The sequence below is a fragment of the Lithohypha guttulata genome (genome assembly GCF_036872675.1).
Source record: "Lithohypha guttulata strain CCFEE 5908 chromosome Unknown scaffold_4, whole genome shotgun sequence".
NCBI classification, from domain to species: domain Eukaryota; kingdom Fungi; phylum Ascomycota; class Eurotiomycetes; order Chaetothyriales; family Trichomeriaceae; genus Lithohypha; species Lithohypha guttulata.
Window position 1 is genome coordinate 1,644,381 of NW_027042753.1, and position 13,953 is coordinate 1,658,333.

At 48.7% G+C, this 13,953-nt stretch overlaps 6 protein-coding genes across 6 annotated transcripts; 3 read left to right on the plus strand and 3 right to left on the minus strand.

The window, feature by feature from the left end:
- Nucleotides 1-263: 263 nt before the first annotated feature.
- On the minus strand, nt 264-1,045 carry ubc1 (Ubiquitin-conjugating enzyme E2 1; the record flags this gene model as incomplete). Its single annotated transcript, XM_064900096.1, has 2 exons — nt 264-743; nt 791-1,045. 2 exons carry the CDS (start codon nt 1,043-1,045, stop codon nt 264-266), a joined length of 735 nt encoding a protein of 244 aa, XP_064753408.1.
- A 527-nt stretch (nt 1,046-1,572) lies between these two features.
- RPT2 (ATPase of 26S proteasome regulatory subunit 4) lies at nt 1,573-3,060 on the plus strand (the record flags this gene model as incomplete). The annotated part of the gene is made up of 3 exons (XM_064900097.1): nt 1,573-1,575; nt 1,623-1,688; nt 1,741-3,060. The coding sequence occupies 3 exons, from the start codon at nt 1,573-1,575 to the stop codon at nt 3,058-3,060; spliced, it is 1,389 nt and encodes a 462-aa protein (XP_064753409.1).
- Nucleotides 3,061-3,304: 244 nt separating this feature from the next.
- Nucleotides 3,305-6,779, plus strand: LTR64_005760 (uncharacterized protein; the record flags this gene model as incomplete). The annotated part of the gene is made up of 2 exons (XM_064900098.1): nt 3,305-5,591; nt 5,644-6,779. The coding sequence occupies 2 exons, from the start codon at nt 3,305-3,307 to the stop codon at nt 6,777-6,779; spliced, it is 3,423 nt and encodes a 1,140-aa protein (XP_064753410.1).
- A 479-nt stretch (nt 6,780-7,258) lies between these two features.
- Nucleotides 7,259-8,384, minus strand: LTR64_005761 (uncharacterized protein; the record flags this gene model as incomplete). The annotated part of the gene is made up of 3 exons (XM_064900099.1): nt 7,259-7,404; nt 7,456-7,590; nt 7,640-8,384. The coding sequence occupies 3 exons, from the start codon at nt 8,382-8,384 to the stop codon at nt 7,259-7,261; spliced, it is 1,026 nt and encodes a 341-aa protein (XP_064753411.1).
- Nucleotides 8,385-10,425: 2,041 nt separating this feature from the next.
- On the minus strand, nt 10,426-11,838 carry LTR64_005762 (uncharacterized protein; the record flags this gene model as incomplete). The annotated part of the gene is made up of 1 exon (XM_064900100.1): nt 10,426-11,838. One exon carries the CDS (start codon nt 11,836-11,838, stop codon nt 10,426-10,428), a length of 1,413 nt encoding a protein of 470 aa, XP_064753412.1.
- Nucleotides 11,839-12,419: 581 nt separating this feature from the next.
- On the plus strand, nt 12,420-13,697 carry SSU1_1 (Plasma membrane sulfite pump involved in sulfite metabolism; the record flags this gene model as incomplete). The annotated part of the gene is made up of 2 exons (XM_064900101.1): nt 12,420-12,654; nt 13,153-13,697. 2 exons carry the CDS (start codon nt 12,420-12,422, stop codon nt 13,695-13,697), a joined length of 780 nt encoding a protein of 259 aa, XP_064753413.1.
- Between the last annotated feature and the right edge of the window lie 256 nt (nt 13,698-13,953).

Sequence of the window (13,953 nt, forward strand, 5' to 3'; positions counted from 1 at the left end):
GAAGAGGTAGGGTTAGAGCGGCAATTTTAGGAAACTACAGATTTTTGTTACGATTGTAGTAGAAGAAAAGATTGTCCTTGAGTAACACTACCCCGTGCAATCTATTAGTCTGTAAGACTGCCCGACAACCCTCAAAACGCCGTAGAGTAGAGCGTATTATCAGCCCGCTGTAGGATCTCGAAGTACTCCATTCTCTGATCAATGTCCACCTGTTCCTGGGTACGCCTCATAACCCTGGCCCTGGTACTTGCACTAGCGTCCTCCTAGGGCTCCCCAAACAAACGTGCGGTTATGTCGCCGATGTAGGCTTCCTCCAGCTCGTAAAACTGCCCTCCATTCCGGTCAATACCAACGAAATGGAAGGCCTCGACGACTCTTGGGACGTCAAAGCCCATGTTTCCAAATTGATCAACAAGTTCTTTGTTGTATCCGTCATAAACCGCCAAGTTGGCTCTTTCCTCGCGCTCTCTTTCTTCTCTCTCAGCCTCTTCTATAGACTTCTCCGTGGCTCCACCACTGCCTTCACCTATCAGCGATTTGGGTGCACCTGCAAAGCGAACAGCCCATTCCTTGGCAGTGCGATTGAATTGTTCCGGATTCTTGATCAGTTCACGAGCGACGACGGCGTCCTGCGGATCTTTTGGTTCAGGGGAGGATAGTAGAGATTGTAAGGATATCATGGCGGATTTTATGGTAAGAACTGGAGACCAACCTGTCGTTAAAGTATCGAGACAGATAGCACCCTGTTGTTCATGAGCCGTGCCGCCTTTTAGATTGTGATACTACTCACCGTCTGACTGCTCACGTTGGGATGCCATATCTTGGTGGTGAACTTCATGACAGGCGGCTTGAAAGGATACTCGTTAGGTATCGTGATGTCGACATCGTATGTGCCGCCTTCGTATGGAGTGCCTGGCGGACCAGAAAACGAGCCTTTCAGTTTCGTCAGGCTGTCTCCTACTGTCTCGGCATGAATCTTAGAAAGCGAGTCGGCCTTGATATCTGCCAGCTCCTTTGCTATTCGCCTCGCCTTATGGCCAGCCATTTCACAAGCTATTGACGTGGAAGAAACGAGAAGAGGAGAAGGGAAGCGAAGACGGCCAGTGGTATTGACAGTGAACCTTCGGCGTACAGTTTTGCGACGACGATGTGAGCGAAAGATAACTAGGAGTTTGAGTTCACAGAGAGATAATTATCACGAATGTTGCGGTGCCGAGTAAATTGGTAACATAAATCCACGAGTGTGAGCGCAAGAGAAAATGGACTGTCTGCTTGGATTGTACTCGACAACTTGAACGTCGGTAATATAGAAGCTGCCTTATAGTGCCTAGTACTAAAGGCGGCTGCGCATTAGCGTTGTGGCGCTAGGGCTTGAGCTGATTACCTAACACAGATACTAGCATGGCGCGTCAGTACCGCCAGGCGAGAGTCCAAATTACGTGCCTTCTTGAGCATCACCATTATACCCTGTACCGTACTACACCTCAACCCTCTCCGTTTGTCCATCAAGGTCAAATACTCCCATAACGTCAGACGACTGTTTTTGCCTCGAAGTCTTCACAAGATTGCAATATGGTACGCACCGTACCCAGGTAGCCACTACTGACTGCTAACCAGCACAGGGCAATCAACAGTCGGGGTTAGGAGGTGGTCCTCCAGGGCCTGGCAAAGATGAGAAGGACAAAAAGGTAGATACCTTTGATGTCTCCATATAGTCACATTCAGCTTACAAAACTCCAGAAAGACAAGCCTAAGTACGAGCCACCGCCACAGCCAACCACACGCATTGGTCGCAAGAAGCGTAAGCAAGCAGGTCCTAGTGCTGCTGGCAAACTTCCCGCTATCTATCCTACCTCGCGATGTAAACTGAGATATCTTCGAATGCAACGAGTCCACGACCATCTGCTACTGGAGGAAGAGTATGTTGAAAACCAGGAGGCCATTCGCAAGGCAAAAGCAACAACGACGCAAGCACCTTCAAGTACGCAAGAAAGCGAAGGCGTTGATAGGAACGCTGATGAAAGAGGTCGAGTCGACGATATGCGAGGCAGTCCGATGGGAGTTGGTAATCTCGAAGAGCTGATTGACGACGACCACGCCATTGTGAGCAGTGCAACGGGCCCGGAATACTATGTCTCAATCATGTCCTTTGTGGATAAGGATTTACTTGAGCCCGGCTCCAGCATTCTGCTCCACCACAAGTCCGTCTCCGTGGTAGGCGTTTTGACCGACGATGCAGATCCGTTGGTGTCAGTTATGAAGCTGGACAAGGCACCAACAGAGTCTTACGCCGACATTGGAGGTCTCGAGACACAGATTCAGGAAGTGAGAGAAGCCGTGGAACTGCCACTATTACACCCTGAACTATACGAAGAGATGGGTATCAAACCGCCTAAGGGTGTCATACTTTATGGGGCTCCTGGTACAGGCAAGACGCTTCTCGCTAAGGCGGTTGCCAATCAAACATCTGCCACTTTCCTACGCATAGTCGGTTCCGAGTTGATACAAAAGTACCTGGGAGACGGTCCTCGGCTTGTCCGTCAACTTTTCCAGGTGGCAGCCGAGAACGCCCCTAGCATTGTCTTCATCGACGAGATCGATGCAATCGGTACCAAGCGTTACGAAAGCACATCGGGTGGTGAGCGAGAGATCCAGAGAACTATGTTGGAACTTCTCAACCAACTTGACGGCTTCGACGATCGTGGGGATGTCAAGGTAATCATGGCAACGAACAAAATCGAAACACTAGATCCTGCGCTCATCAGACCTGGACGAATCGATCGAAAGATTTTGTTTGAGAACCCTGATCAAGATACGAAGAAGAAGATCTTTACTCTTCATACTTCCAAAATGTCCTTGGCCGAAGATGTGGATCTAGATGAGTTCATTGCACAGAAAGATGAGCTGTCTGGAGCCGATATCAAAGCCATCTGCTCTGAAGCAGGACTCAGGGCTCTGAGAGAACGAAGAATGAGGGTGAACATGACCGATTTCAGGAGTGCACGCGAATCAGTAATGAAGACAAAGACTGAAGGCGAGCCAGAAGGGCTATACCTCTAGAGCATATGCTAGGTAGACGCATAGTGTAGTAGAACTCATCATCCGCTTGAGGTTCTGGCATTGGTCTGAGCTTGACAGATCACTCGTAATGGTAGATAGGACGTGGTTGCAGTGCACCATCTATTCTCCGCTGGTCGCAAAGGTGGAGCCACATTTGCCCGACTATTGAACCCATATCTTTTCCTGGCACATACGTTGTTCGTCTCCAACGAAATCATTTCGTGACTGCATTATTCCACCGTCCATGCACAGTGCCCGTGTGGGCGAGACTATATGCTCATCGACTCGTGCTGTCAGGGACGCATCGTTCTGTATCGACAAATGGCACGAATTACCAGTGAGTCGCCTGCTACAGATTGAGAGATATCGTGGATTCGAATATCCCCACAATCGCGATCATGGCGGATGCAGCTTTCAACTACGTGCTCGAGCACAGCTGAATGTCTCGAGTGACACGCTATACGTTTCATCGTTCCGTCGATCCTTCACGGTGCATGCTTCACAACAAGCCTCTCAATCCAGACCTATCAGACCAGGCCCTCCTTCGCTCGGTATCAGAAGACCAAGGCCAACTGCGCAGCAGGACGAGGACTCTGGTTTTACAATACTGTCGTATTCCGAAGACCGTAACAGGAGAATAGTTGAAGAACGTCAGGCCAGAGAAGCCGAGATCAAAGGGCAAGAACTTTCTCGTGCAATATCTCTGCTCCAGGTGCAACTCGACACATGGTCCTCTGGTCGTCTGGATCGAAGTGTTATCGCTCAAGCTCTTGCAGAGCAGCGCAGGAAGGGTCAGAAGCAGTATGATGAGAAATTCGAGCTATGTCGCAGCATATGGATACTCGCTGTAAACCACTTGAAAGATCTAGAAGCGCATATGCAATACTCACAGGCCTGGATCTTGTATTGCAAGCATCGCTTCGCTCTTCTCGATCGCAGCTACAGCACTTTCACCACGACACTCAGTCAGCTTAACCTCCAAGTGAATAGACTTCGCTACGCTGTGGAATGGTGGCGTTGGAAAGTTGATGAGCTTGATGTCCGAGCACAGATTACAGCCGACTTCGTGACACAGCTCAAAGCAATTGAGATTCCGCAAGCTCCACTCGCTCACAGTCCGCAAGCTTCACTCACTTACAGTTTACATGACATCCTAGACACCAACGTGCACATTTCCAATCTACTGGAAGATGGACTCTTGCTGCGGCTTGAAGAGGCTTACTACAATACCAGAGATCCTCCTCCAGTGTCAAAAGCAGCCGTTAGCTTGAGAGAGAATCGCCGAAATTTTCTCCCTGATATAAGTGCTATTGGAATGAAGGGTCACGTCTTCAGATGGTGTAATCGTCTCTCTCAGACTGACATGCGCCTCCCAGGTTCTGTCGATCCAGAGTTAGTTGTTCTTTCTGTCTCTCTTGCTTCCTACGGCTGGCTGCATGCCTACGACCAGATGCAATTTGAAATTCAGACGTGTTTGGGCTTGCTAAAAAAGAATCCAGCCCGGTATAAGAAGTGGGAGGTCGCTCAACGATCATTCCGTGGGCGTGATTTGTTCTTCGGCCTGCAAGAAGAGCTTCAGGTCTTTCTTGCTAAAGGCACGGTGTTGTGCCGTGGCGAAATCATGTCTCGAAATCAACTCGACTGGTGCACCTATTTGCCTAAGTACTATGCCTGTTTTAGGCCCTTCGAAGAATACGCCACCATCATGAGTCAAACAGTGCAGGCTTTGCGATCGTGGAAGAAGCCAGGTCGTGAGGAATGCTCCAGGTACGACAGCGCTATAGCAAAGCTTCGGCTACATCAGCGAGATTTTCTATCCGCCTTGGATAGATTGACCGTTTCTATGAACACACGTCTCCAGGTTCGTGACGATGTCTACATACCAAAAACTTGGCTCCGAAAGCGAAACTTCGAGGCTTCCCTTCAAATTGCACAGTCCAGAGCCATATCGTCGTTGACCAGCAGAAGTGACCTGTACAGAGACGTTCACTTGAGCTCGAATGCCATTATAGATCCTCTCAAACTCCTGGAAGACTGCTCACTATACCCGAGAACGAAGACTATTGAAGCTGAGTATGTTTTTAGTGAACAGAGAGCGCTCACTCTACTGGCGGATTTAGCCCGAACAAAAGTTATTGGAGTGGAAATAGTTGCAGTCCCCCACTGGACATACAAATCTTCCTCCCTCAAAGCCACGGTCGACAGGACGTTCATGCACTGGCTCTTCGCAACACCCGACCGCGTCTTTATAGTTGAAAAGTTTGTCTTAGGTCCATCAAGGGTTCCGTTTCTTGCTCTGAAGTCGTTGATGGAGACCCGAGACATCCTTAAGATTTTCCACGGATGGAAAACCTGGGAGTCTTTGTTACCTCGAAACAACATCTTCGCACAAGGCATCGTTGATGTCGAACCCAGCTCAGCCGTGAAGGATGCTTACTTTGAGAAGCCTGACCGACGAGGCTGGTGCCTACTGACTGACAAAACTTTCCTTCGAGAGGCTGAAAAGGAAGGAATTCGTGCCGCAATATGCAGTAAGTAATGTGACCTTGCATCTCGCCGCTCCTCTCAACTAACGCATCGCAGATCTTGCGTTGCAACCCACCTATAATTTGATCACCTTCTTCAATGCTGTTGCAAGCAGACCTGAGTTGTTGGCGCAGCTGTCATCAGAAGACCGTTCTTCGATCCTGGCTACATGTGATACCATGAAGCACAATTTAGGCCGCTCATCCGAGCCACCGACTTTCGGCCCACTACGCTGGGATTCAGATGCGTCTGTCGAAAGCGAGGAATATCTTGCTTCCTTCACTAGGAATGTACATGGTTCGGGAAAGCTCCGCAAGGTTACCCTGCTGGACTTCGTTCAAGGCATGGTCATCTACGAAACCCGACGTCGGTCTATTTCGAGCAAGACTCAAGCCCACCTCGTTGCTTACTACCTCTTCACCTCTTTCGGGCAGCAGTTACCTGTCGTGTCAAATTTGACAGGTATCGTTGATGTAGCAGAGAAAATACTGGAGGTTGTCAGCAAATTGAGTTTACGACTCAATGCCGAGCACCGTACAGAACTCGAGCGAATCACTGGGCCTTGTCTCCTTACCTCACATAGAGTGTCTGGAGATGAGTCAAACTCAACGAAACCTAGGCGGCGCCGGACGGTCGAAAAGGAAATCCTTGAGGAAGCAATAACATCACTTACACAGACCACAAGACCCGATACTTGCCTGCCCGTTCGACCTCCTCTACTGAGCTTCATTGAGCAACAATCCACAGGACAACCTTCGCACAGCGAAACCAACTGGCATGGACTTCCCTCCGTTAGTGTTGAACCACCAGCGACCAGTAACGCAGCATACACCCCATTCGAAGTCCAAGCTCCTTCAAGATCGCTCAAACGAAAGACTGGTACTAGTGCGGCCAAGATTAAAGGCCGAATTCAAGGTCCAGGTGTAGAAAGCTCTACGCCGCGTCGGAAACAAGCTGTGTCCACGAGCATCAAGTCAGGGAAGCAGGTCTCGCGCCGGGTCAGGAAGGTGGACGGTATCTTTTCTGCTGAAAACGCAAGACTCCTGAACTTGAGACTGCGAGAACAACCACGCCGTTTGACGATGGAAGACATGGCACCACCAGATAGCAAACCTGCTCCGACCACTGGCTCAAGAATGCGCGACTTCGTATCGAGCTTCTTTGTCTCCAAAAAGCCAGAGAAAGATGATTGACTTGACCGAAACACGGCGAGATGCGGCAGTCTACATGTCTACATAAAAAGAGCCAAAAATTCAGGTGCTGCTGGTATAGCTGGCTATCATTAGTGTCAATATGTAAGCATAGAGCGTGTCGCTACACGTATGAAACCCACGATTTCGTAAATGTTCTTTCACAGCTGCTCGGTCGAATGCCTGACAATCTAATGGAGTCACCCTCCTTCGACTTTTGAGGTGTCCGACATTAGCAGAGTAATGCAGTCCTAATTCTATCAAAGTACTGTGTCAAAGGAATAAAATTAGGTCATAAATAGACGGAGCGTCGACTATAGCTCGAGCAAAACAACTTTTATATAATTCACATAGAAATTTAAAAGATACAACTGAACTAAAAAGGTCAGCTCCGCAAAGGGAGTGTAAAACAGATCGTAAACGTAAACGTCTACTATTACTCTTACTTATAAGTACGACGTATAGCTTCGCTTATAAGCTCACTACGTAGTATTAAGTTGGAGCAGCTCTCCATTTCGTCGATAAACCTCAGACACAATGTTTGCGAGAGCCAAAGCAACCTCTTCCTCAGCTCGACGACACATAATCTGAATGCCAACTGGCATGCCATGGAAAGTGCTGGGATCATCTATTGTTGTCAGAGTGTGTATATAGTGCCGCGCAAAAACATCCAGCTTACAACTTGTTTGTATCTGAGCGTCTTCCGCATTGAGCATGACACGTCTTGTGTCAGGAAGATCTCGATCTCGGTCCACAAAAGTGACAGGAAGAGCAACAGATGTGAAATCGAGGAGATTCACAATGGCGCTGTACCCTATCACGTCTTGTTAGCCGAGTCTCTATAGCAACGGCATAGCATATACCAAAGTAGTTCAATTCGTTCTCGTAACATGCAACTTGCGCCACGACAGGCATAATAACGCCGTCAATGGGGCGTTGCGTAATGTTGATCTGCTTTGAAGACAACCAATAAGAATGGTAAGCAGCTATGTAATCCATCCTCGATTTGCAGAGTGCCCAGTATTCAGAGACTGAGAGGTTCGGTGGATCATGGTGCTCGAAGAACCATTTTTTCAATTGTGGTACCGGTGGCTCACCACTACTCGCAATGTTCGCACGAATATCTTTGGCGCCATCGGCGCCAATCATCCGAAATAGAGTCTCTACTGCTTCCTTGTGGGATGGAGGTTGCCAAGCGACCACTTCGTAACCCTGTGCTCTGAGGCTCTGAGTGAGATGTCTGAGTGCACGTTGAAGTGGTGGTTGAGGCCGAACATGTTGATCTTCGAGTAGGACCGCGAATGTTGGTTTACGAGATTCGACTTCTTGGAATCGCGCCTCACGCCATGGCATATCGAGCCATGCCGGGTCTTCTTGATACGCCGTTGCGCCAAGTGTCAGTCGACACATATGTTGAAGAAAAGATAGGTCGTACGAGATCATGCCAACGGTCGTATTGCAAAGCGGTAAATTCTGATTGCTAGAAGCAATGCCCAAAGCGGACAAACGTCCCGTAGACACTCGTATGGCGAAGAGGTTGTTAAATATTGCTGGTATACGGGTTGATCCGGCAATTTCTGTCGCCCAGCCAAAAGGAGATCCTTTCATCGCGAGAAGAGCTCCCTCACCTGTAGCATATCAGCTTCAGTGTATGCCTAACAGCATGGAATCCGACGTTATTACCTCCTGCAGCGCCGCCTGCCGAGAATTTCCGGTTGTATGGATTCAATGTACTACCAAAGATGTTGTTGGTAGTATTTCCTAACATCATGCTTTGGGGCACATTTGTCTTACAGAATGGTATGGCTCCCAAACTTCGCATGTGCTTGACGAGAGGGCCTTCAGCTTCTAGGATCTCCTTATGCCCTAGCCATGCAACGAAACCAGAGGATGTCTCAGCGCCAGCTACCCTGAACCGGTCCATAAAGCTCACAGGTAAGCCATGTAACGGACCTTTCAGGCTACCGACAGTCCGCTGATACTCATCAAGCTCCTGAGCTGTCGTGATAGCTGCGTCGAACAGTACTTCTGTCAGACAATTAGTCAACTGATGCGCTACTGCTGCGCGATGACAGAAGGCTCGAGTAACATCCTCAGCAGACCATACTAAGGCGTGTATATTGGCGAGGATGATCAGTGGTGGTGTCTCAGTAATAAGTATCTCATCACTAGACAGGACAAGTCGAGGCCAATTAGTTACATTGGGACATTGTTCAGGGGTAGGGATATCAGGTACACGCCAAACCCGTGGAATTGAGGATGACAATGCTGCACGTTTGGCGCGAGCAAGCTTATCCCATGACTCGAAGACCATTCCTGCTTTTCATATATCTCGGGCGACGTTCACAATTCGAACTACCCCACGTACATACTGCACTTATCGAATGTAACAGCGCAGACTCGGACGTGCCACCGTGAGGGAATCTCATGGTGTTAATCACTCACGGTAAGATGTGGGTTGGTATAAACTCTCCTTGAGATAGGCAGGCACGAACATGGTTAGGCTTGTGCGAAACGTCATCGGCGTGTGACACCTATTGGTTTACCCGATGCTACCAAGACACAGACCCGTAAACTGTTCACCTGCCGCCCCTCAGTAACGTCGAAAGAACACAACGATGTTGTGACTGCTTACACTTTGCACAGTGCTTTTATAAGATCGTGCAATGCGAGTAAGATTGTGAATCCGAGCCGCCATGTTTTTCATAACACCACAACGGTCCGAACAATCGACTTCTGCAGCTACAGCACTCGAGCCTGCTCCAAAAGATCCTACGTCGAAACGGAAACGAATAATCGCAGAAGGGGACCATCAAGATCTGGAGCAGGTACACAGTTACTACCCGAAACGCACTTCTAGAGCCTGTGATCGTTGTCGACTGAAGAAGACGCGATGCAGTGGGGGCAAAATCTGCGAGAGATGCAAACAGGATGGAGTGGTCTGTGTGACCACATCGAACCCAAGGAAACACGACCATGGCAAAAGCTCTGAATATGTTCAACTAGTAGAATCACAGAGAGATCAAATGGTTCAAGCTCTACATAAAGTGCTTCAGAGCAATACTTCCACAGATCTAGCACGTGTGAAAGTGCTCTTAGCTGATATGGGTATATCGACCGATAATCTGCGACAATCTGTGAATCCCAGATCGGATCCACCAGCTAGCAGCACTGATGAGCTGAGTCCTCTGACATGGGACGAGATCTTTGATAACTTAGATGTGTCGCAGCTTGAAGCAATTGAGTTTTCCTGCGTAGCTCATCCACAAAACCAGGAACTACTCAGTGAATACAGTGAGCCGACTCAGGGCAACAATAATCCTTATGTCGACAGCAATTTCAACTCTACACGAGACAGCTCACAAATCGCTTCTATCACTGTATACAACTCAAACGACGAGGCAGCGCAGTGGCTTTCGAACCCTTCTTACGATCATAGTGACGATAATATGTCTTTGTACACGCACGACGAGCTCGTGAATCATTCCAGCCACTTGTCTGGACACAAGCCCGCTGGAAACACCTGCTTTGCTCACCACGTCGACAGTGAGTGAGTGAACAAAATCATCCTCAAAAATTCATTCATGGCAGAAATCGATCTCGAAGAAGACATCTAAATCTTGTTTTCCCTCTTACACGAGTGCTCAGTTCATGCGCTGCAGCTTTGATCGAATCCTGCTGTCCATGCTACAGATCCCATGATAGCGATCTGGAATCCCAAGGACACGCCGACGCTGGCCATCCCATAGAGCCATGCATGTCTTCGCCGAAGCGCGTTCAATTCAACAACCCAAGTGCTTACTGTTGTGGCGCAGCCGCAATACCCCTGCATTACTCCTTCAAGTACGGCACACGGCACAGCAAATCCAGATGTGACATTTCCGATGATATGGGAAGTGTGCTGTAAGTCAAAGCACATTCCCTCCACACAAGCACCGAAGACATTGATCGCGAAGGTACCAAGCGGGAATTGTGGCACGCGGGCGTTCAAATGCCTTGAGATGTAGAAACGTGACAGAGCGCCTAACGGAGCGAATACCAGGGCCATCGTTACGCTTCGGCGCCAATACAGCTCAATAGGCCAGACTGTTAGCAGGACGGCACCGACCCAGCAACCGATACCCAAAACTATCCCAAGGGGATCCAAAATCTTCTGAATGAATCGCGATGGTAGAGATGGTGTGACCTGTTCTGTGCCAACTGCGACGTGTGCCCCTGTCTTTAATGCGGCAATCGATACTGCTGTATGAACAATGAGGACAGCCAGCAAAGCCATAAGCGAGTACCCGCCGTTGCGGGACTGTATGGAATTGGCGCTTATCGAATGGTATGGCGAGATAGGACTCGCTGGAGCTAAGTCATTACTCAGAGCCAGGAAGGCATCAGTAATGAACGTGCTGAAAGAGGTAAAACTCCCGCAAAACCCTGTTGTCAGACCAATATATAGCGGCAGTGTCTTTTTACTCTTGTCTATGTGACGACGATTCTCGTCTTGATCCTCTCCGAGGACACCTGGATCGGCAGAGTAATGCCACAGTCGGCGATCTTCCAGGAGAAAGCCCATCAAGAAAGACCCACCCATATTCGCCCAGAGCACTGTGGAAGGTACAAAAGCATACGGATATGTGGCGATGGCTTCGACTCCTAGTCGTGCAAGTGTCCCAAGAAATGAGAAGAATATAAGCCACCCTATCGTTGCCATTTCTATCCATGGCTTCGATTTCTTCTCGTGGTTGGCATGACTGACCCCATGCTTCTCTTCTTCCGAGTTATCCTTGGCTGGTTGATGCTGCGTATGGGCGACTGGTTCCGGAGCTGCTACTTCAGCGAGCGCATTGGACTCATTTGTGTCTGTCTTAGCGAGGGACTCTTCGTCTTCAAGATCATCTCCTGTCTCCTGCTCGGGTGTGACTTGGGGAGCTGCCAATTCTGTCAGTCGAGCTTCAGTCCCTTCGTTGAAGCTTCTCCGCTCCTCGCATGCTGGTGATTGTTCTCTCTCCAGACTATCGCGATCAACAGTACTGCGATCATTCGTCTGCCATGCATCGCTTGAGGAAAGCATTGTACAAATTTGCAACACTCAGCGTTCCGAATCTTCTCGCACCAAACGTCACCTGAAATCGAGATCACGAGCGTGGTCACATGCACAAAAAGAAGAGGCAAGTGACTTTGATAAGGCATCTTGACATTGGCCTCGAAGCTTGCCGAGAAATGGCTTACAATCATGACTCCTGGTCCTGTCGAATCTAGGAGATCGTCGTTGATGAAGGATGCTTTGGGTAAAGCACTCATAGGCTGTTGAACGGCAGTCCGGGAGTGACGTCACCCTTGCTTTTTCGCTGATCGCTTACCCTTTCGAGATGTCGCTCATGTTTCCTCAACGCATGATTCGTGAAATTTAGCGGCTTCACTTCTACATTAGAATTACGATTTTAATAAATACGCGTTCTAACGCGTCGATTCGGCCAATTCGTGTAACCCACTGTATATACAAGTTCTTCCGCGCATGGAGAACCTGTACAAACGAGCTCTCACTACCACATATTGCAAGGCACCCCTAAACCACGTCGCACAATTGTCAATGCTCACTTCAGCACGTGAGCAAATAACAAAAAAATCCTCTTCACCTTCAACGAGCCAGACATGGACCCCTCGGGTGCCTTTACCGATTGTCATCTGCCATCTAGTGACAGCTTGACAGTGACAGGTGGCCGCAACAGCAACAACGAAACAGCAGTGCAACAACTTGAGAAACAGGTTCATGCGAGCAACGATCATGGCTGGCGAAAGGTCGTCCTCAACTTCACACCTTCCTGGTTTTCTGTGATCATGGGCACAGGTATCGTTTCGATCCTACTGCATAACCTCCCTTACAACGGTATATGGTTATACTGGATTTCTGTTGCTATATTCTGTCTCAACGTCCTCCTTTTCACCCTGTTCTTGGGTATCTCGGTCCTCCGATATCTAATGTTCCGGGGTCTGTTTGTATACATGATCAACCACCCTGTTCAGTCACTTTTCACAGGAACCTTTCCCATGGGACTTGCGACGATAGGAAATATGGTGGTTTTCGTCTGTGTGCCTGCTTTTGGACCATGGGCGACGACTTTGGCTTGGAGCTTATGGTGGATTGATGTTGTATGTTCTGTGGCTACATGTTTCTACCTTCCTTTTATAATCATGCACAAACATGACAGCGAGCTATCAAAGATGACTGCAGTCTGGCTCTTACCGATAGTCTCAACTATCGTCGCTTCAGCATCCGGAGGTATCGTCGCACAAATTCTTCCAAATCCTCAGCACGCTCTATGGACGGTCATAACTAGCTATGTTCTCTGGGGTACTGGATTTCCCCTAGCTATGGTTGTATTAGTCATGTACTTCCATCGCTTAACCATCCACCATTTGCCAGCACGAGAAGTGATTGTCTCAGTCTTTCTCCCCCTAGGACCGCTTGGTCAAGGCAGTTATGCAATTATGCAACTTGGAAAGGTCGCTAGAGACGTCTTTCCTCTTACAGGAACATTAGATCCATCCGCAGGAACGACTTTCTACAATCTTGGAAATGCAATTGCCTTGATAATCTGGGGCTATGGTCTAATATGGCTTTTCTTTGCGCTTGCCAGCATTACACGCAGCAAGTTCCCTTTCAATATGGGCTGGTGGGGATTTACTTTTCCACTTGGCGTCTACGCACTATCGACGACAATGCTGGCCAAAGACCTGCCAAGCTTGTTCTTCAAGATCCTGGGTACGATATTTTCCTTGGTCGTGGTATTACTGTGGGTCATTGTGAGCATTAAAACTGGCAAACGGGCGCTTAAGGGGGAGCTGTTCTTCGCGCCGTGTGTGGAAAAGTACGAAGCGGAAAGAGCTGTGCAAGAAGCAGAATTACACAAAACTCAGAGTCCTGTATAGAAGAATTTTGGTCGAAGACGACTGACCAGAATCAATCTATTTCTTTGCGAACGCCTTTGGTCATGGTTCTGAGCTGGTACAAAGAAAAACCCTCAATGCAACTGTTGTGTCTGTTTAACGTGATGGGGAGCCAGTGTTGACCGCAAACCACTTGCTCCACACCGGTAACGGACAAAAGTCCTCGTCTCGCTAGCATACTCGGAAAACTCTGATCAACCACTCTTTTGCCAGCGATGGCCGATGTTAGGCAAGTACG